This window comes from Nycticebus coucang, chromosome 21, assembly GCF_027406575.1.
Source record: "Nycticebus coucang isolate mNycCou1 chromosome 21, mNycCou1.pri, whole genome shotgun sequence".
Classification (NCBI taxonomy): domain Eukaryota; kingdom Metazoa; phylum Chordata; class Mammalia; order Primates; family Lorisidae; genus Nycticebus; species Nycticebus coucang.
In genome coordinates this window covers 43,056,022-43,080,758 of record NC_069800.1, presented here as the reverse complement: position 1 = coordinate 43,080,758, position 24,737 = coordinate 43,056,022, and the positions used below count along the sequence as shown (strand labels likewise).

The following is a 24,737-nucleotide window of genomic DNA, read 5'->3' as shown; positions in this document are numbered from 1 at the left end:
GATGGGCGGGGTCTCCTGTGCACTCTGTAGGGAGATAAGGGTCTACAGACAGTGGCTTGGTAGATGAACTGCAAGAAATTCACATAAGGGGATTTAACACAAAGACTTTAATGTACATTATGGTCTTGGAAAAACATCTCCAAAGAAATAAGTGGAACCAAGTTTAGCCAGATTCTCGTTCAAAAACCTGGTGTAAGCCCCAGCCTTGGAAAAGGATAGCACGGGGGCTCTGATCATAGTACAACAGTTTGAGGTGTGGGAGGCAAGGCCTGTGTACCTGCCTAGAGACAGAACTTTGCCCACACAGCATGATGGGCATGCCCTCAGGACTCCCAGGAAACCAGCGCCATTTCTCTGATGACTGACAGCTCCACTGCAGGCTGGGAGGATTTAGACTGACCAGGTCATCTCCAGTGCTCGAAAGAAAAGGCACAAAACTTCAACAGGGCCAAGACTCTTTCCTTCTGCTGTTGACTCTCCAAGTCATCAGAAATAGTCATGGTGCCTCTGGTTAGGAAGGCTATATAGGAGGATTGCCAAGTTCCACTTATGGGCCTGAGGCCTCAGAATGAAACAGGTAGAAGATGACAGCACTAGCAAGGGCCCTGAGGCCAAGGGTCACACCAATCTTGGGAGATTACCCACTGGGGTCTCTGGACAGAATGAGATTTAAATGGAAAAAGCTAAAGCTGACCACTTGCAAGACTGAATCTAACCGTCCTTATTACCCTCTTCCCAAAGTGGGTCCCTGGAGAAGTCACAGGCCCAGGTTTTCTATGATGAACCCCCATTACACAGGGGCAGGCAGAAATTCTGGCTAATTCCATTACCCTCCATTTTACTTCGAAGAAGTCTCCGACTGAATCTCAACCCCCCAGGGCAGCCCAGTTTTCAAACTATCCTATGGAATAAGCAATCAGTTTTCTTAAACTTCTGATTCAAATTCTCATCCAGAAGGAAGTTGGTTGCTGTTCCTTCTGGAAGAGCCCATCTGAAATTCAGTCAGGTTAGCAAGGCTGACGGGGAACTCACAAATGTGCCTTCAGGATGGAACAGCCTCTTTGGCAATGAAGAAACTTATTTATTGGTGGAGGGAATCCTGGCTCCAGTTTCACAGAGCCTAGTGAGACTGCTTCCCTGGAAGGTCCCAGGATAGGAAGGAGAAAATGGAGGGCCAGGGATGCATTTGGGAAGGGGCCTCTCACGCCTGAGAGTATTCCAGAGTTAGCCAGTCTCGATGCCCTCAGGGAGCTCCACCACCACTGGAGCACAGTCCTCAGGCTCCGCAGCAAAGTCCCACCGGAACTTCTTGGTTAGGTGAGCTTGAAATTTTTCAGCTTTCTTCCTCAGGGTGGCATCCACGGCAAAGCTGCAGGCAGAGGAAAAGAAAACCTACAGAGAACAGAGAATAAGTCACTCCTGAGGACACAGAGGGGAAAGAAAGTGGTGGAAATTTCCCTATGGTGTTCATCTCTCTGGGAAGAGTGGATCAGCTGCTGCTGGCACAGGTCCAGGACAACTGCTATGCTCCCCCCAAACACAAAAATAAACCCAGCTGAGATGCTGGGGCAGGAACAGGATGGAAAATTACTATCCCAGGCAGAGATGTCCCACTGAGAGGAAGGCCAGGGGATCTACTAGGCACCTGGGCAGTAACTTGGAGGAAGAGGTACAGAGAAAGGCTTGGAGGGCATGTAAGCCTTTGGGTCCCATAAAGTCCCAGGCCTATGCCAACAAGACTTGAATTGTTGCTCTATTCTAAATGGGCCATAAGCTGCCAGTTTGAGGCTTCTATCTTCTTAAAAGCTGTCTTTGAATTTTTTTTTCTTTTTGAGAAAAAAAGAGTAGAGTGGGTAGAGTGCCATGGTGTCATAGCTCAAAGCTATCTCAAACTCTTGGGCTCAAGCGATCCTGTTGCTTCAGCCTCCCACACATGCCCACCACAACACCCATCTAGTTTTTCTATTTTTAGTAGAGATGGGGGTCTTGCTCTTCCTCTTGCTCAGGCTGGTCTGGAACCGTGAGCTCAGGCATTCTATCCGCGTTGGCCTCCCACAGTGCTAAGATTCCAGGCGTGAGCCACCATGCCCAGCTGATTTTTTAAATTGTGGTAAAATACACAGTCTCTGACTTCCTACGGCATGAAGTGATATGCATTCAGTAGAAATCATACTTGAAGTACCCATACAATCGTTTTTCACTTTTAGTACAGTATTCTACAAATTACATGAGATTCAACACTTTATCATAGAATAGGCATTGTGTTAGATAATTTTGCCCAACTCTAGGCTAGTTTAAGCATTCCAAACCAAATAGAACCATTCTATTATTCACATTTAAAGTAGGCTAAGCTAAGGTACAATGTTTGGTAGGTTAGATCTACTAAACATACTTTTGACTTAGGGTATAGTGGTTTATCGAGAAGTAATGCTATCATAAGTTGAGAAGCATCTGTATAGAACATAAAATCTGCCATTTCAAGCATTTTTTTTCATTTTCTTTTTTTTTTAATTTTTCATGTAAGAAGGAAACATTTTCATTTTTTAAACTGTGGTATATTTACCATTTTTAAGTTTACAGTTGAGTAGCATTAAGTATATTCACACTGTTGTATAAACATCACCACCACTCATCTCCAGACCTGCTTCATTTTTTCCCAGTAACTTCCTCCCGCCAGCCCCTGGCAACCAATATTCTACTGTTCTCTATGAATTTGAGTACCTCTTATAAGCAGAATCACTTAGCATTTGTCCTTTTGTGACTGGCTTATTTCACTAAGCATAATGTCTTCGAGGTTCATCCATGTTGTAGTGTAAGTCAGGATTTCCTTCCTTTTTAAGGCTGAATAATATTCTATTATTCAAATTTTGTTTGTCCATTCATCTGTCACTGGCCATCTGAGTTTTCTCTACCACTGGCTAGTGGATAATGCTGCTATGAACACAGGTATACATATATCTCTTAGGGTCTATGCTTTCAACTCTTTTTTTTTTTTGCAGTTTTTGGCCGGGGCCAGCTTTGAACCCGCCACCTATGGTATATGGGGCCAATGCCCTCCTCCTTTGAGCCACAGGCGCTGCCCTGCTTTCAGCTCTTTTGAGACCCAGAAGTGAAACTGCTGGATCATATGGTAATTCTATTTAAATTCTGATAAACTGTGAACTGTGTATGTATGCATGTTTAAAATGATAGCCATTCTAATGGGTGGAAGGTGGTCTCTCACTGTAGCTTTCATTTGCATTTCTCTAATGATTAGTGATGTTGGATACCTTGTCATTTGCTTACTGGTCCATTTGTATTTCTTTTTTAGTGAAATATTTATTCAAGGCCTTTGCCCATTTTTTAATTTTTGTTGAGTTTTAGGTGTTTTTTATATATTCTAGATATTAATCCCTTATTTTGATGTTCTCATGAATTGTTTCATTTAATACAAACAGGGGCAGGGGGGCAGAACAGCAATTTTCTCCACATCCCAAACCCATTCCAAATTGTCCTGGGTCCCAATCCCTTCCTAAGAACAACAACAAACCCACTATTTCTTCTTACACTGTTTAAGCCTGGAGTTTTGTTTTGTTTTTTAAGAGACAGGGTCTCTCACTCAGTCACCAGGCTGGGGAGTGCAGTGGGTGATCACAACTCACTACAGCCAGTCTCAAACTCCTGGGCTCAAGCAATCCTCCCACCTCAGCCTCCTGAGTAGCTGGTGCACCACACCTGTTTTGTTTTTGTTTTGGAGATGGAGGCAAGGTCTGGCTTTGTTGCTCAGGCTGATCAAGAATATTTTACTATTTCAGTTGCACAGAGTATCAACTGGATCTTTACAACACCCTGAGAAGACACAGTTCCTATTTTAAGGAAAATGGAAGCTGAGAGGAGTTAAATGACTGAATCAAAATCATCCAGAAAGATATGTTTCTTTCTCAGTTTCCTATCTGCTACCCTGCAGGACCACTCCAGACACACAGGAGTACAGAAGAAGCCCTTTGACATCACCCTCGTGCCACAGCTGGCCCTCAGCCCACATGGGAAGATTCTAGGCTCCAGGAGACGTGACCTGACAAAGGCAACAGGTATCCTCTGCAGCTGAGTCTAGGGATGATACTTCTCCCATCCATTTCTCCATCATCTTCCTATTAGCAGGAATGCTGCTCACTTTTAGAGGTCTTTGGAGCCATTCTCCTGGAGGCAGAAGTGAAAGCGGCAGATACAGAACCTGACTTCATTAACTTGGGAAATGACTAAATACAGGAGTGGGAAGCACAGCCACAACAAAATGCCGGATCAATAACTAATTAGAGGGGCTTGTGTGATCGTGGTGGTAAGAGGGCAGTGGGGAAGCCAGGGGCCAGCCTGTCTGGAGGCAGCTAATGGAGCACAGCTGAACTTGGAGGAGGAGGCTTGTATGGGCAGCAGAGAAGCCTTCTTTCTAACAGCGTTAGCTCCAGAGGCCCTGTGTACTTATGAGTCCTTCCCTGAAGGTTGTGGGGAGCCTCCTGGGCTGAACTGCCAGAAGCCCCTTCTTGTTGGTGGCGCCTGTGGCTCAAAGGAGTAAGGTGCCAGCCCCATATGGCGGAGGTGGTGGGTTCAAACCCAGCCCTGGCCAAAAAAAAAAAGAAAAAAAAAGCCCCTTCTTGTTCCCCCTTCCTTACACAGTAAATTATACTACTGTCTCCACAGCGCTTCCTCTCCAGTCATGAGGTAGCTGCACAAACATGTACTCCTGTTTCTTGTGCGCCTCTACAAAGGCACACATGCTTTTCCCTGGGCTATTAACACCCTTCCACCTCCTGCCTTCTCTTCTCCTTTACTTAGCAGATTTTTACTGACGGCTCAAGCTCAGCTCTATCTCCTCTTTTTAGGATGTCTTCCCAGACAAGGATGAACAGGTGTGCTCCCCCAGCACACAGGATTACCTTGATCACGACCTTAATCTCAGTAAGGTAATAGGCCATTTACTGTTGATTCTCACCCAAGAGACAAAGAGCAACTCCAAAGCAGTGACCCTTCTGTTTTTGCCTTCCATGCTCTTGGCACAGTGACACATCAGACAAATGTTTAATGAACATAAGAATGATGACCACAGGTTGAACTTCTGATTCATTTTCATATAGTACCTGGGACCAAATTAATTGCTCAATAATTGCTGAAAATAAGAGACTCCTCCTAGGAAGGAGGTGGTTTATTTACCAGGCCCCTGAACACTGCCAGCTCACAAGTCATCTCCTTGTGACAAGCTGAAATGAACCATTCCAACTCTGTTCCCTGGGCACTGTGTCTGAGCCTCCCTTATGACATTTCTCATGCCTTGCTTACATCACAGTGATCTGAGCCCTATAAATGTAGGGAATGAATCCTAATTATCAAAGTGTCCCAAACAGCTATCACCCAGGGCCTGGCACAGACGTAAGGCCCATAGGTGCTCACTGAATAACAAGAATGAGGCACAGGGATCAACCTGCACTTGGCAATGGCCAGCAGTGAGAAGCTGGAACAAGCTGGGCTCATGCTCGTCACCATCCTCCCCACCCACCTGTCAAGCACTACCTGGGAGTAAAATCAATTAGAGAGGCAGGTACAAAAGAAGCCTCCAGGCTGAAAAACAAGGCTTCTAATTTGAAAAGTGCCTTGTCATTTTAAAAGAATTCACCATTTATTCTTTACCACAAATCTGAGAGGTAGGAGGACAGGAAACTACTATTTCTACTGTACAGAGAGAGACACTAGGGTGCTGCAACATGTAGTGATAAGTGATAAGCAAGAGCCAATCCAAGCCTGGGTATCTCAATTTAATCCTTCTTCCCTACCAAGACCTGCTTTGTCTTGATAGAGGCTTAGTACATCCTTGATATTTATTCTCCAGTACTGCCCGGTGGGAAACCAAAGAGCTTTTGGAACTATCCCTCTGTAGCCTCTAGGCCCCAGGGCACAGACTGACTTCTTTATTAATAAATCAACTTTATTGGGGTATAATTTATGCACAAATTCATCTATTTTAAATGTTTGATTCATTTGAACAAATGTATATGTTATCTATATACCCATGCAACTACCATGGGTGTTTTCTTTTGGTATCCAGTTCTGAGTTTAAAGGTCCAGATCTTTGTGTAACCACCACCACACTCAGGACCTTGAACAGTTCTGTCATTCATCACTCCAAAAAACTCCCTGGTACTGCCCCAAAGCAAACGCCCCTCATTCCCAAGCCCTGGCATCCACTGATTTTTTTTTTTTTTTTTTTTTTTTTGTTTTTGTTTTTGTTTTTGTTTTTTTTTTTTTTTTTTTTGTAGAGACAGAGTCTCACTTTATGGCCCTCGGTAGAGTGCCGTGGCCTCACACAGCTCACAGCAACCTCCAACTCCTGGGCTTAAGCGATTCTCTTGCCTCAGCCTCCCGAGTAGCCGGGACTACAGGCGCCCGCCACAACGCCCGGCCATTTTTTGGTTGCAGTTTGGCCAGGGCCGGGTTTGAACCCGTCACCCTTGGTATATGGGGCCGGCGCCCTACCGACTGAGCCACAGGCGCCGCCCATCCACTGATTTTTTGACCCTAGTTTCACAAACTTGATTTTTTTTCTCTGCCCTAAATGATCTGCAGGAAACAAACTTGATATTTTAAAAAACTCCTCACAATTCAGAAAAGGAGATGTTGAAATAGTACTTAGGTTCCAAGCAATAATTTATTCTAATTCTTTTACTTGCAGATTAATTTTATGCCTTCTTCAGAAAACGTAGTGGTTTACTTGATTATTTTATTCACTAAAGTGAAACTAAGGAAACACTTCCTAACATCACTGAGCAATAAATCATCTTAGCAGATTGATCCTAATTTTTTTTTTTTTTTTGAGACAGAGTCTTACTTTGTCACCCTCGACAGAGTGCTGTGGCATCACAGCTCACAGCAACCTCAAACTCCTGGGCTCAAGTGATCCTCTTGCCTCAGCCTCCCAAGTAGCTGGGACTATAGGTGCCCACCACAATGCCCAGATATTTTTTAGAGATGGCATTTCACTGTTGCTCAGTCTAGTCTCAAACTTGTAAGCTCAAGCAATCCACCCATATTGGCCCCCTGGAGTACTAGGATCACAGGCATGAGCCAGTGCACCCAGACTAGATCCTAAATATTTTAAAAATACTTTGAAATAGGATTATAATATTTTGCAAACAAATGTGTTTCTTGAAAATAAAAAGCACATCCATTGGGTATTTTTCTTCAAATATAACATATTAATACTTTGATCATTAAGCCAGTTTTTATAAAATTTTAAATTACTTTAGTTATGGGCGGCACCTATGCTCAGTGGGTAGGGTGCTGGGCCCCATATACCAACAAGGGTGGTGGGTTCAAACCTGGCCCTGGCCAAACTGCAACAACAACAACAAAAAAAATAGCCAGGCATTGTGGCAGGCGCCTGTAGTCCCAGCTACAGCTACCTGGGAGGCTGAGGCAAGACAATCGCCTAAGCCCAGGAGTTGGAGGTTGCTGTGAGCTGTGTGATGCCACGGCACTCTACCAAGGGCGATAAAGTGAGACTCTGTCTCTACAAAAAATAAACAAATAAATATCTTTAGTTATAAATGTGAAAAAGTTTTTGAAAACTCAAGTTAAATAAATTGAGTTCAGGCAGGTCACTTTGAGGAACCCAAAATATCAAGGTAGATAGCTAAGTTACTATCTTATCCTATTTCTTTTTGCCCAACCAAAAGTTGAAATTTCTTAATTTTTTCAATTCCCAAACAATTATTCAACTTAGAATGAAACTAGCCATTGGTAGAACATTTTATTTCCATTTGCAGCAGAAGAGAGTGGTGTTAAAAGCAGTAGGAGTGATGTCTTCTGAGGTCAGTTTAAAAAATCTGGGATGGGCCAGGCACGGTGGCTCACACCTGTAATTCTAGCACTCTGGGAGGCTGGGTGGGTAGATTGCTTGAGCTCAGAAGTTTGAGACCAGCCTGAGCAAGAGCAAGACCCTGTCTCTACTGAAAACTAGCTGGGTATAGGAGTGGATGCCTGTAGCCCCAACTACTCAAGAGGCAAGAGGATCATCTGAGCCCAAGAGTTTGAGGTTGCTGTTAGCTATGATGCCATAGCACCATAGCTATGATGCCAGGGTGACTGAGTAAGACTGTCTCAAAAAATTAAAAAAAAAAATATATATAGGGCTGGGCGCAGTAGCTCATGCCTGTAATCCTAGCACTCTAGGAGGCCGAGACGGGTGGATTGCCTGAGCTCACGAGTTTAAAACCAGTCTCAGCCAGAGCAAGATTGTCTCTAAAAACAGCAGGGCATTGTGATGGGTGCCTGTAGTCCCAGCTACTTGGAAGGCTGAGGCAAGAAAATTGCTTGAGCCTGAGAGTTTCAGGTTGCTGTGAGCTATGATGCCACAGCACTCAAGCCCAGGGTGACTGAGTGAGACTGTCTCAACAATAACAAATTATATATATATGTGTATATATATTTTTTTGGGGGGGGGCTGTGGGGGGATGTTTCATTGGAACTCTATTAAGATATGGGAGCCTCCACAGGTTTTAGTGCCAACCATTAGCTTTGTGACCTTCCTGAGCCTATCTCCTCATCTGTACAATGGGATTATATATATACACCTAACTTCTAGCACTGCTGCAGGGGCTAAATCAGATAACACACATTAAATGTGCAAAAGCAATAGATGATGGCAGGAGGCATATGAGTAGGTAGGTAAATGTATTATAGCTGATAATTATGATGAAAATAAGACAAACATCATTGTCAGAGTTGGTGTTTTCCCTCAAGAGTTAAAGATGAATGATGGCATTTAGAATACTGGCAAGGAAAGAAGCCAAAAAATAAACATGGTCTATTATGACTAAAAGTATTAAAAAAAAAAAAGGGTTATATGACTATATGCCCATATACTATGTAATCAGCAAAAAACAAACAAACAAAAAAACTTATTTGTACATAACTCACTTTCCAACACACTATTAAATTCAGATTATCCTTTCATTGGCTTTGAATGAATTATGGCGACTTAAGTTCTTTAAATAAAAGAAAAAAACTGTGTCTATTTTTGTAAAACAAATAATTTTTATTCAAACAAATCTAAGGGATTTGTAAAAAATCAGTGGCTTCTATTCAAAAGGGCCTAACATGAGAAAGTTGAAAAAAATTAATGGCTGAGACCATTTCATTACGTGGCTGATTTTATCCATGCTAATGTGGCTATCTTTATGTGCTTACACATACAAACACCAATCCCTCTCCCTGGGTAGTAGGCATTTAAGCTCCTAAGTAAGAAAGCCAGTTCCACTTATTTGACTACCTGGGGTGAGAGCAGGCAGCTGGCTCAGGAAGGCTTTTATGGGCTGATTCATTCAGTCACAAATACCAAGTGAGTACCTCTGGTGGGGGACTGGATTCTCACTGCCAAGATGGCATCAACGTGAGTCTCCATTGAAAAAAAAAGTTTTATAATATCCTCGTTCACATTGCGTCTTTTGAAATCTCAGTCATCTCTCAAGCTCATGGTCAGAATGCCCCTCTTTGCATAAATCCATTCCTGATCCTTTGTCTCCTCAAATCTCAACCCAGGCAGTATTAACCAATCTTTTGGAGTTCCTAAAACCCTTTAATCAAACACCACAGATCTATGATATTCATATTGCAACAGGATTATGCCTACCATTCATCTAAAAACATAAAGTAAGGTAAGTGTTAGGCCTTGACGATGTGTTGAAAATAACCAGATGAACAAAAAAATAGGCCTGGTGCAAAAGGAGCTCATGACCCAGGCGGGGAGTCAGGCAGACAATATATTAATTTCAGCAAACACAACCTGTTAGGTAATTGCCCCAGAGAAAGCCCCTCCCAACTTATGGCCTGCCCCTAATGCCTCTTCTGGCCAGGGCAGTAACTCCTTATTGGCTATTCTACCCTCCCATCACCATTCTAAGACTTCCCCTAACCCAACCTATATACCCTGTTTCCCTGAAAATAAGACAGTGTCTTATTTTAAGGTGTGCTCCCAAAGATGTGCTAGGTCTTATTTTCAAGGGACGTCTTATCTTTCCTGTAAGTAGGTCTTATTTTCGGAGGATGTCTTATTTTCGGGGAAACGGGGTAGCTCTCTGTCACATGCTCTCCCTCTCTCTCCCCATCTCTCTGCCCCCCTCTTTCCTCTCTCTCTTTTCTTTCTTCCTTGGTGCTGCTCTGCAGCATCCCTCCCTTGCCAATAAAAACCTTTCGTACAAGCCTTGGTGGTCTGTGAAATCTTTGCCGGTCGAGTGCCCCCCCCCTTCATCTGGTATCAGAAGCGGGATGTAATTAGGGAACGCTCCCAAGGGTAGCTTCCACTTCTTCCACAGGATTTTAGCTCCTGGGAGCTCCCTATCCTCTTCTCACACTCCCAGCGCTCACCACCACATTGGCTTGTGTCCATTCGCCAAAGCACTCTAACCAGCACCCAATACTGACCCCATGCAGACTTGGTGATTACCCCTATGGGAGTAAATTTTCCCTAATCGTGGGCCGGGTTGCTTACATTCCTGGCGATTCACCCGTTTCTTGAGGCTTGAGTTCCCTATTCCCCTTGACCTTGTGTGGCTTAGCGCAGAGCTTCCACACCTTCCCACGAAAATTCCTGATGCCAGGTCTCAAGTTCTCCATGGCCTCAAGGGCCTGACACTGCTCTAGTGTACGGTGACGACTGGCCTAGACTGTGTTCTGGTTTTCTTGGCCAGCAACAAAGTAACGAAGATGTTTGTTCTTTGTCCTGGTCCTCCCATGATTCTATTCACGCTTTATTTCTGCTATTTCTGTGACGAATCGCCATCAGTGCAAGCCATTCTAGCCCACCTAACTCCCCCTGGAGTGCTTCTTACACCACCTAGTAGAATTAAGAAACTCTCCACCCAGGTTTAACCACTTTATTTAATTTTTCTTTAATTCAAAATTTATATAACTACTATAAGCGCCTTGGCAAATGAAGGGAGGTCCTCTACATTCAGAACTTCTTTTATCTTAAAACTAAGCCTAATTTATGTTCAGATAATTCCAAAATTGTCGTAACAAACGACTCTCCTACTCTATCTCCCTATACCAAACCTATTCGACCGGCAAATAAACCTCCGTCATGCAGATGAGCGGCCACCGGTTCCTAAATGGGAGTAATTTTTGTTCTCGCCATATTCGACTCTTCCCTCACCACGCAGTTGCCTCCACCCTCTGTCCCTCCTACTTCCCCGTCAACCAATCTGAGCTCGTCTCCTAACTCCTCCCCTCCAACTAGCACTCAGTTCTTCTGTATGATCTCTCAATCCACTTCTGACTGCTCCAAGAAACTCTTCTGGACTTTACCCCTTTCTCCCTCCAGCTCCTCCATATAATAATCCTACAGTACCACCATATAACAATGTATTACTATAGGCTATCAATTTACCTAGCATAATGTTTTTATTATTTTAACCAATACCCTAACCTCTAATGAGTGCAAACCAGTGTGGGAGAGGGTGAAAGAGGCAGCAAATCAATTTCATATATCAAACAATAAGCATCCTACAGGTGACACCCCGGTCCCTAACTCCCAGCCAAATTAGAATTAAAAGAATAATACTAAGAAAAAATAAAAACGTTTTTATTACCTACATTCTTTGCGGACTTAGAGCTTTTGCCAAAAGACTATCAATTATAATAAATTACAGGAAATCATACAAGATAAGTCTAAAAATCCTTCAGCTTTCCTCCAACGCTTTACCGAGGCTTTTATTAAATATACTAACTTAAATCCTGAAACAATAAATGGGAAAAACGTTCTCATAACTTATTCCTTTAACCAAAGTTACCCCGACATCAAACTTAAGTTAAAGCGCCTGGAGCATGGACCCCTGACACTCCAGGCTGTAATTTTATTTTATTTATTTTATTTTTTTATTTTTATTTATTTTTTTTTTTGTAGAGATAGAGTCTCACTTTATGGCCCTCGGTAGATTGCCGTGGCCTCACACAGCTCACAGCAACCTCCAACTCCTGGGCTTAAGCGATTCTCTTGCCTCAGCCTCCCGAGCAGCTGGGACTACAGGCGCCCGCCACAACGCCCGGCTATTTTTTGGTTGCAGTTTGGCCGGGGCTGGGTTTGAACCCGCCACCCTCGGTATATGGGGCCGGCGCCCTACCGACTGAGCCACAGGCGCTGCCCAAGGCTGTAATTTTAAACACAGCCTTTAAAGTTTACACACGGGACGAGATGATATTTTCCGAAAGGAAAATAAAAAATCTCAAACCCAAAATTATCAAATACTAACTCAAAACATTACAGTATCTCTAAGGCCATCATTTCTAACTTACCTAAGTAATCAGGGGCAAAAGACGGCTTCATGACCCAACCACCTGAATCATTCTACAAATGCGATGGAGAAGGCCACTGGGTAAAACATTGCCCCAATCCATCACGGCCATTCCCTCTCTGCAAAAACAAAGGGTCACTGGAAGGCTGACTGCCCCTTGCCTCAGAGAGGACATGGGGCCAGCCAACCTATAGCACCTACACAGACTTACTGGGAGTTGCCTCTTCTGAAGACTAACGGGATCCTGGCTTCTCTCATCCAACAAAGATTACCTCTACGGAGCCAAGAGTAACCCTGATGGTGGCAAGTAGGATGATCGCCTTTCTATTAAACACAGAAACTAGCATCTCAGTTCTTAAAGAGTTCAGCGGTCCTACCTCCCTGTCGCCCACCTCTATTGTCGGGAGTAAAGGTTTTTTCCCACCATCTACATCAAACTCCTTTTTTACACTGCATAATTGGCAATTTCTCATTTATACATTCCTTTTTAATGGTACCTTCCTGTCCAGTTCCCCTTCTAGAATGTGACATACTTTCCAAATTAAGTACCACCCTAACTTTTGATCTTAAATTGATAAATGCTGACCCATCTCCCTCCGCCTCACTCTGCCTCATCTTTTCCCAAGCTATAAAAGACTCTTCACCCTAGCCCATTCTACCAGAGCAAGTAAATCCTAAAATTTAAGATCCAGTTGAGTGCTCCCGCCTTTCACAACCTGTGCCATATAATAGTGACAGGAACAAAGTAGGCTAAGAATATGAAAAGGACAGAGATAGACCAGGGGTAGCTTCACAGAGGATGCCTTCAAGGCATGTTGTAGGATGAACAAGTGAGTACTAAGAAGAGGGAAAATCAGTTTCAGCCAAGGAGTGAAACTTAAGTAGAAAGTTCCAGTTATCCAAGATAAAAAAGTTCTACAGATCGCTGGACAACATTCCACTTAAAGTTAATAGTGCATGGAACACTTAAAATCTGTAAAGAGGGTAGAATCTCATCATGTTGTGTGTTTTTTACCTCCACTTAAAAAAGAAGAATAAACAACCTGGCCTGACTGGGAGCCTGCAAAGAGATCAGTGCTGCTGGGGTTCACAGGGAAAAACAGAAGGAAAAGAAAGCTGGAGAACAGAATAAGAAACTTGATCAGAATAGGACTTGTGACCAAGGTTTAGCTTTTATAATAATTTTCTACACAATGAGGAGCCACAAGGAAATAGTATCAGAGCTGCATTTTGGAGCAGCCACTCTGGTGGTAGTGTAGGAGACAGACTGGCTACAGGGGTAAACATGGAGGCTGATCAACTCTGATGCCTTCTAGGTGAGACCTAAAGGCTTGGGCTAGGGAAATGAGACACTTAACATTTTCTGGAGTTATTTGATTAGTTCATTTGTTATTTTCCCAAAATATAAGTTCTAAGTCAAGTCAGGAGTGTGTATTGCTCACACTATATTCCCAGTTTAGAACAGGGCCTTATATATAATAGGTGCTCAGTAAACACCTGTTAATCAATGAATAAATCCCCCGAAGGCAGAATCTCTGGCTAACTCATAATGTATTCCTCAACACTTACAGAAGAATGTACATAAACAATGCTCAAAAACGTGTGTGTGTGTTTTAAGGCACATGCTCTGGATTTTTCCAAATAATGACATCAAATTTTTTTGGTGAAAAGTCCAAAGACAGAATTTTTCCAACCATAAGCTTTGTACAACCCACCTGGGCATCCAGCAATCCAGCTGGACCCTTTCTGCTTTGTACATAATCGCTGGCAACAAAGCCTTAGCAATTACAGCTCAGCTGTTGGTTGTGCTGACAATGGTTGGGACGGCCAGTGACACTATGGAGCACCCCCCCATCCCCATTTCCTCACCCGCCTACCCTGTTGTTTGTACCTCCCAAGGGTAGCTGCAGCCACTGCCAGAGGCACATTACCAAGCAGATGCCTCCTCACCCTGCCCACAACCAGTATCTTTGGGGGATGGATTTTCCCCACAGAGGAAGGATAAAAGGGACTTAATTTCTGTTAAATCAAGAACCAGTAAAAAGGAAGTTTTTTATTTTTATATTTTGTAGAGACAGAGTCTCACTTTATGGCCCTCGGTAGAGTGCCTTGGCCTCACACAGTTCACAGCAACCTCCAACTCCTGGGCTTCAGCGATTCTCCTGCCTCAGCCTCCCGAGCAGCTGGGACTACAGGTGCCCGCCACAACGCCCGGCTATTTTTTGGTTGCAGTTTGGCCGGGGCCGGGTTTGAACCCGCCACCCTCGGTATATGGGGCCAGCGCCTTACCAACTGAGCCACAGGCGCCGCCCAAAAGGGAAGTTTTATAGCTTTTATAAAGCGAATAAACCAGGCTCAAGCAATCCACTTGAATGACTCAGACTCACCTCCATGGTCTACCCAAGGCTCCAACTGCCAGTTTTAAGTCAGCTGCCTGCTCAAAGGAACTCTTTTAACTCTTAGAAAAGCATTCTCTACCTCTGAGAAAAAGGCCCCTGACGGTATCTCCACTAATGTCAATCAAAATTAATTTCTGGGAATCCACACTGTATTCACTACATAGGGGCAGGAGCACAGGCACTAACCCAAGATTCAGACCTGGGTATAAATCCTTACTTCCACTTACCAGCTATGTGACTTCAAGTACATGATGTAGTCTTTCTGAGTCTCAGTTTTCTCATTTATAAAATGGGAATAATCGCCTCTGCCTTACAGGGTTCCAGAGAGATTAAATGAGGGAACCCAAAGGTGATAAATATGCTGCTTGATATCCAACAGGCAGTTACTGAATGTTCATTACTTCCTTTACTGGGTGAGAGTGGAAGGTTAGTGAATAGTCCCCTTTCTGGAGCAGACCTCATGGGGTCTTACACACAGAGAAAAGAAAGCAGCTCATGGGAGAGAACGTATGGCAACTAACAGCTAGCAGCTTCTGCCTCTTCTATGCTTGAAAAAGTTACACAGTGTGAATGATAGAGGCTGTCCCAAGTACACAAAGAAAACTAATCTGTTTGCAAAGGGAGGAAATAGCACAGGATGAAGATTGTAGTTGTTTGAAGCTTCTTTCCTAATTACCACTCATAATGAAAATTTAATTGCCAAGTTAAAAGAAAATTTCACTTTTTCTGTCAGAGAATCTCTCTGGAAACTGGCACATTTTGTTTGAACAGGAAATCAAAGTTACTTTAATGCTTAAATGAGATCTAAGGAGCTGCAGATGTTTCACTGGGAATAACAAGCTTTAAAACTCTGCTTTACTGGGTTGCAGCAATCATGACTATAGGGAGAAAGATATTGTTTCTTTTGAGCTGAGTAAACCAAAGGAGTAAAAGGGATTCAAATCACAAGCATCTCAATGTTAGGCACTCAGGGGGCAAGGTGGGGAGAAGGTGGTAGACAGAGGGTCATTGGCATAGAGGAGTTTACAAATGAGTTTAGAGAGAGAGAATAAGGAAACATCTCAAGTTTAGGAAGATGAAGTTAAGCAATGTTTGGGTTATGAAATCAAAGTGAGAAACAACACATACCCTTGCCTTAATTCTGACCCACATACATGTTAGTCAAAAGCCTGCTCACCTGTAAGGTGCTAGTGAGGAAGTTGTTTTGGGAAACAATGTCTACAAAGAAATCAGCAGGGATCTCACCAAGCTGGTGGTACAGGAGGGAGATGAGGTTGCTATAGAGGGTGTGGTGCTTCACCATGGCTGCTTCTGACCGGCACAGGAGGTTCAGGAGCCGCTTCCAGTGTTCAAATGCCTCGTATACGTTCCCCAGCAGGAAGCATACAAAGGCAAACTGGAGTTCACCTGCAAGGTGCACAGAGGAGAAGTGGTTCTGAGGGAGAGAAGGACTGTTCACAAGGCCATAAATTCACTGGACCTCAGCAATGAGGTCCAATCCTTGTCACTCCTGCAATGCCTTGCATGGTCTTCAATGTTTGCTATAAATTCAAGGCATGTGAGACCAAACTGTGGCTTTGGATTTCTGTAAAATCAGACTGCAAGAGAAGAGGTATTCCTCGTATTTGCCTGCCATTTTAAAAGTTGACAAAATGTGTCCATCGGTATTAAGCCAAGTGGATCCCAAACCTGGCTGCACATCAGAATTAATTACCAGGAGAGTCTGTGGAAAGTAAAGCTGCCCATGCTACATCCTGAGATTCTGGATGAAGAGAGATGGAGCCTCACTAAATTACTAAGAAATGCATTAAAATGTATACATTACAATAAATGTCCCTTATTATATCCAAGCTTTAACAAGCTTCCCAGGTGATTCTGATGCAGTCTGCTCCAAAGTCAGAGGAATGCTGCATTACACCAGGAAACCCTCAGCCCAACTCTAGGAGGAGATTAGGAAAGGTGGAATTTGCCTTATTTTACAGATAAGGTCAAGGGCTTGCCCAAGGTTGCAGATCTAATGCTTCACAATGTGAACAATGGAAAGATAAAATAAATTCTCTAGTGGGTAGGAACAGTTCTAGAAACCCATATAACAAGAAAATTCATGATTATTCATTCCAAGGTTAGCCTTCCAGACAGATTATTTTTGTTTGTTTTAATTACAGGGCTCTGAGATTTAATCTCTATGAGCAGTCTGGTGGCTAAGAGCATGGACTCGGGAGCCAAACAGCCTGGATTCAAATCTTAGCTAGACCACTAGCAGCTGTGTGACCTGGGGCAAGTTAGTTAATCTATTTAAGCTTCAATTTCCTTATTTGAGGGTTGTAGTAAAGATTAAATAGATCAATACAGCACATGTAAAGCATTTGTAATAATACCTGGCACAAAGTAGCACTCAAAAATACTATTATTTCCGATTTCCACCAGATGCCTGTCTCAAACAAAAATACCTAATGATCCAGAAGGCACTATCCTTGGGCAAGCAAGTGGTCTCTGGCTGCCACAGATATACCATAGCCGATCACAGACATTCTCTCTGGCTTCCAAGGCTATATGTGCAACATAAAAAGAACAGATGCAACTGGACATGGTGGCTCTTGCTCGTGATCTCAGCACTTTGGGAGGCAGAGGCAGGAGGATTGTTTGAGGCCAGGAGTTCAAGACCAGCCTGAGCAACATAGTGAGACCCCTCGCTCTACAAAAAAATAGAAAAATTAGTCAAAGGCAGTGGTGAACTCCTATAGTCCTAGCTACTTGGGAGGCCTGATGCAAGTGGATGGGTGGCTTGAGCTCAGGAGTTTGGGGCTGCAGTGAGCTATGATGAGGCCCTCTACTCCAGGTGACAGAGGAAGGCCCTGTCTCCAAAAAACAAAACAAAACAAAAATAACCTGGATGTGCTCAACACTAATTACCTCTTTAAACACATGAGCTTTGCTTTCTGTCACCTCTAGACACCTAGAAAAACTAGTTCCCTGTTCCTAAGCTTGTGGAACTAACTTTGATTTGTGTGAATAGCTACATGGTCTGGATATTTTGGACATTTGGTCAGTATTTTAAAAATACAGTCTTATTTACTAAAACACTAAATTTAAATTATGGTATCAGCAGTAATTTTAAAAAGCTGTCATGCAGACTGAACGTTATCCCTGTAACAGAGATATATTTTCAAGAACTGAAATTTTTAAGAAGCAGAAAAACAGAGTTTCTATTCATTTTTGAGCCATTATTTCAAGTGCTACTTATTACATGAAATTCTAAGAAATGCATTAAAATGTATACATTACAATAAATGTCCCTTATTATATCCAAGAGCCCTATAATCCAATTTCTCATCAAGCTTCCAATAGGAAAACATGTAAATTACCTGAACAATTTGTAAAAAACAAAAAGTTGTAAAGATAAGACAAATGGTTTTTTTTTTTTTTTTTGTAGAGACAGAGTTTCACTTTATGGCCCTTGGTAGAGTGCCATGGCATCATACAGCTCACAGCAACCTCCAACTCCTGGGCTTAAGCGATTCTCTTGCCTCAGCCTCCCAAGTAGCTGGGACTACAGGCGCCTGCCACAACACCCGGCTATTTTTTGGTTGCAGTTCAGCCGGGGCTGGGTTTGAACCCACCACCCTCGGTATATGGGGCCAGCGCCTTACCGACTGAGCCACAGGCGCCGCCCAAGACAAATGTTTGCTATAACTAGTATTTAAGAAATATAAATAAAAACAGGATACCACTTTTCAACCGTTCAATTGGAAGGGGCCTTTGCTAAATCACCAAGCCCACTGCAATCAAAGGCAATGGGCAACTGCCCCTTTACCAGGTCGTGGGATTGCAAAATCTTCTCCTGGCAACACTCACCTCTGATCCAACAATTCTTACCCTAAATGTATGCATATGTATACACAAAGATGGTATTTACAATAAGGAAAAACAGGAACATCTTAAAGGTCCATCAACAGAGAGCTGGTTCAGTAACTAGAGAATATTAAACGGTCACTAAAAAGAAGCAATTATTTCAGTGACATGGAAAAATGCTTATTAAAGTGAATTACAAGGCTCGGCACCTGTAGCCCAGTGAGTAGGGCGTCGGCCACATACACTGAGGGTGGAAGGTTGGAGCCCGGCCCAGACCTGCTAAACAACAATGACAACTGCAACCAAAAAATAGCCGGTGTTGTGGCGGGCGCCTGTAGTCCCAGCTACTCAGGAGGCTGAGGCAAGAGAATCACTTAAGCCCAAGAGTTTGAGGTTGCTATGAGCTGTAATGCCCCGGCACTCTACTGAGGGCAACATAATGAGACTGTCTCAAAATAAATAAATAAATAAGATTACAAAATAATATACTTTAATCCTGTTTCTGTAAAAAGTCATATATGCACATAAACACATTTAACTGAATTTTTAAAAGACTAGCAGGAAATACATAGACTAGAGAGAAGATTGAAATGAATACACAGAAATATGTAGAAAAAAAGAAAATATATCAAAATGTAAAAATGGGTTATTTCTAGGTGGTGGGATATGGAGTAAAATTTTTTCTTTATAATGAAAATATATCATTATTATTATTATTTGTTAAGCAAGCCTGGGCCAGCCAGTTCAAACCTGCTACCCCTGGTGCACAGGGCCAGCGCTCTAACCACCGAGCTACAGGTACCCAGCCAAAATATACTATTTTTGCAATGAGGAGGAAAGCAACAATGGAAACTATAATTTCTTTTTTTTTTGGAGGCAGAGTCTCACTTTGTTGTCCTTGATAGAGTGCTTCATAGCTCACAGCAACCTCAAACTCTTGGGCTCAAGCAATTCTCTTGCCTCAGCCTCCCAAGTAGCTGGGACTATAGGTGCGCCCACCACAATGCTCAGCTATTTTTAGAGATGAGGGTCTCACTCTTGCTCAGGCTGGTCTCGAATCCGTGAGCTCAGGCAATCTACCCACCTCAGCCTCCCAGAGTACTAGGATTACAGGCTTGAGCCACCTCGCCCGGCCTGAAACTGTAATCATTTAAAAAAGAAAAATGACTGTCCTGCTCTGAGTCAGTAGATAGACCACCATCTTCAGAGTCAGGAGCAAACTGAGGCAGCAGGTGAGAAGCCACTCAGAACACAGGTCTGACCTGGGAACAAGGCACCTCTACATACAGGATGGGTCATATTGGTGATTCCCAAACACAGGATTATCTACAAAAGGTTCACCTAGGATTTTTTTTTTTTTTTTTTGCAGTTTCTGACTGGGGCTGGGTTTGAACCCACCACCTCCAGCAATATGGGGCCAGCGCCCTACTCCTTTGAGCGACAGGCACCACCCAGGATTATACAAATTGCTGACATCTCCCTCCAGATCTGAATCAAAATCTCCAGGAATGAGGGTATAAAGATTTGTATCTTTAATGAGTATTCTGGGTGAGTCTGCCTCCCAGCCAGTCCCCTTGGCCCACTCCCAAAGAGCCTTGCTCCTTCTTACCAAGCACATCCTGAGGGTTGCTGGGGAACTGCTTGCTGAGCACAGTCTCCAGGGCATAGCTCAGGTCCATGCTGTGCCTGGTTATCTCTGCAGGTGTGGCACCTGCTGGGAACATCTGTGTAGGCAGTTCTGAAAAGCGGATCTCTGTTCCAGCTCTGGGCTTCATCTCAGGCAGCCGGGCCAGGCCCTCTTGGTAACTTTTGCACTCAGTGCCACAGCGGGGTAGATTCTGCCCTGCCCGGTCCTTGGTGTGCTTCATGGAGAGCACAGGTAGTACATCTGAGAAGGCACAGATCTGCCGGCTCTCGGGCTGTAGCCTCTCCACTGTGGCCTCACTGATGAAGTTGGTGAGTGAGATCCACTTCTTAAGTGTGGCATATGGGTAAGGTCCCAGGAACTGGTCCAGCTCCTGGAGATTGGCTCTCATGGCTTCCACCTCAGATTCTGGGACTGGGGACAGGTCTATCTCTTCTTGGACTGCATTCCAGTGCAGGACTGTCAGCCCCCGCTGCTGCAGGCTAAGGAAGAAGCCCGTACGAGGGCCCACCACCCTGGGATTGGCCTTGTCCACAGAGCTGTAGTGGAGGAAGTGGATGCCCGGAGGGATCATCTTCACACCCCGGAACTTGGGTCCCACCTCCCAGGAGTTGTAATCAATGCCAAACTCTGTTCCTTTGGGCATATTCAGGATGACCACAGTGGCCCCTTCAAAAAAGAGGAGCTTGGCTAGCTCAGGATCCATCTGCATGGTAGCCAAGGGGCCAGTAGTGGCTAACCAAATGGAGAATTCTTCTTCCTTATCTTCCAGGAAAGCTGAAAAAGAAAGAAATCAGAGTTAGTCAGAACTCAGGGTAGGGAAGGATGCTTCATTTGCTGAGCATTCTCTACTGAATTACACCCCTAACATAATTACCTCTCTTAATCTGCACAACCCTGCATCCATTTCAGAGATAATGAAAATGATCAAAGGGCAGCGCCTGTGGCTCAAAGGGGTAGGGCGCTGGTCCCATATGCCGGAGGTGGCGGGTTCAAACCCAGCCCCGGCCAAAAAAACCACAAAAAAAAAAAAAAAAAAAGAAAATGATCAAAAAGAAAAGGATTTTTGTGTTTTGGATTAACGAGCAAGAACACTCACTTTATAGCTATAAAGACACCAGTGAAAGAAAAGTGACATGCTCAAGGTCACACTAGGATACATATTAGAATCAGGGTACCCTACTCTGGAGACCACGGTTCTTTCCACTGTCTACTGTTAGGATTTTCTCTAGGGTACCTCTCTCACAACAGAGGATAATGGTGGAAAAAACCTAATGGTTCATTTTAACCTATAATTATGCCAAAATCACATCTTAAGCTATAGTTCTGCCTAAACTATAATTCTCCATCACTGGAGAGTCCCAGACGAGTTGGGAAGAATGATAAATTAAGTACATACCCAGTTTCCTGTAAGCTGTGGGGAAGACCCAGAAATAAACAGAAAGTAGAAAGTAGAGACTAAGTAACTAAAATTTACAAAAGGTTTGGGGAGTGGACAGCTTTCAACCACCAATCCCTCTTCTTCTTTTACTCACTAAAAAACCCTAAACTCCAGGGAGTGAAACTTCCCAGAGGGCCTACAATCAGTGGCAGCTCTGGATCATTCATCCAGAATAGATCCAGATGCTAGAGTTGGCCTAGGATCAGTATTTAGAAGAGAATGAGCTTAGAATGCTTATTTTACCTACCTCTGAACTACTCACAAAGACATACTGATAAAACCTCTGTAAATAGACACGGCATCTGTAGTATTTATAAGAATGGTTCCAACATGAACTAATTTAAACCAAACCATTATTTAACCTTCTAGTTGTAAGGTATCTAACCCAATCAATTCAACAAATACTGAGTGCCTGCATTGTGCTAGGATCTTTGCTGGGCCCCCAGAGAAACATTCACAGAGGAAGACAGTCGCTGCCCTCCAAGTACTTCTAATGTACCCAGATACACAAGCAAGACTCCAAAATTTCACAATCAGAAAAGCCAGCTGCCTGTTTAATTGTTTACTCTTTTTAGATTAAACAAACAAAATAAATCAGTGTACAAAGACCAACCCTCTTCCAAAAATATTGGGCATATCTTTTCATCTTTACCCCAAATCACTACAAATGACTACCACTCTAAATAAGCACTTTTCCCAAACTGCAAATGACTCAAGAAATTCAGTTTTTAGTTAAAGATATTACTACAAAAAAAAAAAAAAAAAGAAAGAAATTAATTCAGAAGGTATCTACCAGTATTACTTTTTTTGCAGTTTTTGGCAGGGCCTGGGTTTGAACCCACCACCCCCGGCATATGGGCCCGGCGCCCTACTCCTTTGAGCCACAGGCGCTGCCCCTACCAGTATTACTTTTTTAAAATGAAAAGAATAGGGCTAAGTGTGATGCCTCATGCCTGTAATCTATGACAGCTCCACTGCAGAGATCCTACCTCTAAAATAAAAAAGAACAGAATTTTTTAAATATCAAAACACATCATTAGTATAGCCATCCATACTGTCATGGATAGGTATTGTTTTCTGACACTTTGAATGTTTGCATATTCAATTGTTATAATATAAAATGTACTTGTTAGGGCCATGTGTGACAGCTCCTCAATGCTTTGGGAGCCCAAGGTGGGTGGATCTCTTGAGCCCAGGAGTTTGAGACCAGCCTGGGCAACATAGTGAGACCCCCAACCCTGCAATAACAACAACAACAACAACAAAAAACCCAAATTAGCCAGTTTGGTGATGTGCACCTGTAGTCCTAGCTACTCAACAGGGTGATGCAGGAAGATCACTTGAGCCCAGGAATTTGAGGCTGCAGTGAGCTATGATATGATCACAACACTGCACTCCAGCCTGGGTAACAGTCTCAAAAAAAAACCCACATTATATATGTGTGTGATTATATACACACACACACACACATACATATATATATATAATATCATATCACACATATATATTTTTCCACTTCCTCAGTAAAACTTCCTTGACCAGGGGCTAGGTCAAATCTCCTGTAATACACTTTCAGGGGGCCTTGTAGGTTTCCATTTAAATTATCAGGCTGCAATTTTGCATTGTCTGATTGAGGGCCATCACCTCCACGAGATTCGAGTCCTTTTGTAGTCACAATACATACTAGACGCTTAAATAAATTTATTTAATAAAAATATGATATTCATTTTGTAGATGAGAAACAAAGGAGGAAGACCTTACTAGAAGTTAAGCAGAGAACAGAGCAGAACTAGGTCGAGTGCAGCCAAGGTTTCCAGCTCTGAAGTTAGGAAAAAAGTGAAGTTACTCCTTGCGTCCCAGGAAGCCCCGGCGACCGTGTCTCAGCGAGAAAGGCCTCCAGAGCCGCCAGCGTCCCACCCGAGACACTGCTGCGCCGGTGAGGGACACCTAGTTTAAGGCATTCCGAGATTCTGAGCCCAAAGTGGTACGCACTGGCCACATAAAACGAAATCTAAGGAAGAAAAAGAGGCCAAGAGGCCGTACTCACCGTCTCGCCCTACGTTCCGGTACCGCGGCAACGCGCCGGAAGCTCTTACGATTGGGCGCCCGACAGGAGCAACGAAGAAAGCAGCCCGGGGGGTGGCCTCGGTCCCGGGAAAAATGGCCCGTGCCTGCAGGTTCCGCCCTATCAAATGTTTGCCTTTTTCTTTTCTTTTTTTTTTGAGACAGAGCCTCAAGCTGTCACCCTGGGTAGAGTGCTGTGACATCACAGCTCACAGCAACCTCCAATTCCTGGCCTCAAGCGATTCTCCCGCCTCTGCCTCCCAAGTAGCTGGGATTACAGGCGCCCGCCACAAGGCCCGGCTATTTTTTTGGTTGCAGCTGTCATTTGTTTGGCGGGCCGGGGCTGGATTCGAACCCACCAGCTCAGGTGTTATGTGGCTGGTGCCTTAGCTGTTTGAGCCACAGGTGCCGAGCCTGTTTGTCTTTTTCTATTCTTAGTTTCTTGCTTTAGTTTCTGAATTGTGAATAACAATTTTCATCAAGCTGTGCATTTTGTATCTCCGTCCAGAAACACATCCACCAGCCATAGTCCTTTGGTCTCAAACTGTCATGATCACGGAAGCATGGCAAGGTCATGGCTACCCGGTAGCCAGTCAGGTGCTCAATCATGGTTCCAGTCAGCCAGTCTCTACCTGATCACAGGTCCCAGCTTCCAGTCACACTCATCCCTAGGGGATAGCCTCAGAAACCCAGCCACCAGCCCAGAGGATCAGTCTGAGCAGCAGCAGAGTCCCTCTAGTGCAATCACCCATTATCCTGCAGGCCTAGTCTGACATCTCAGTCAGACTACAAACACACACCTGTTTCCCTGGACCCTAGCACAAAGCCAGGCACAAAGGCTCAGCTCAGTACTTATACATTTAATTAATGGTGACATTCATTTGGTATTAATAACTGGCTTCTATTTGTGAGCCTACCCCTGTGCTAGATGGTTCTTGAAGGGGCTTGTGTTACCAGATGAGAGAGTTTTGACACAAGAAATGAAGAGGCTTGACACAAAATCAGGGTCAGGGGACTGA

General features: G+C 43.7%; 1 protein-coding gene across 1 annotated transcript; it reads right to left on the bottom strand.

Moving 5' to 3' along the window:
- Window positions 1–92: 92 nt before the first annotated feature.
- Window positions 93–24,327, bottom strand: AAR2 (AAR2 splicing factor). Its single transcript, XM_053573756.1, has 5 exons — window positions 24,301–24,327; window positions 23,702–23,825; window positions 20,178–20,990; window positions 15,894–16,123; window positions 93–1,392 (listed from the first exon to the last, which is right to left on the bottom strand). Exons 1-5 carry the CDS (start codon window positions 24,325–24,327, stop codon window positions 1,225–1,227), a joined length of 1,362 nt encoding a protein of 453 aa, XP_053429731.1. The 3' UTR covers window positions 93–1,224.
- Between the last annotated feature and the right edge of the window lie 410 nt (window positions 24,328–24,737).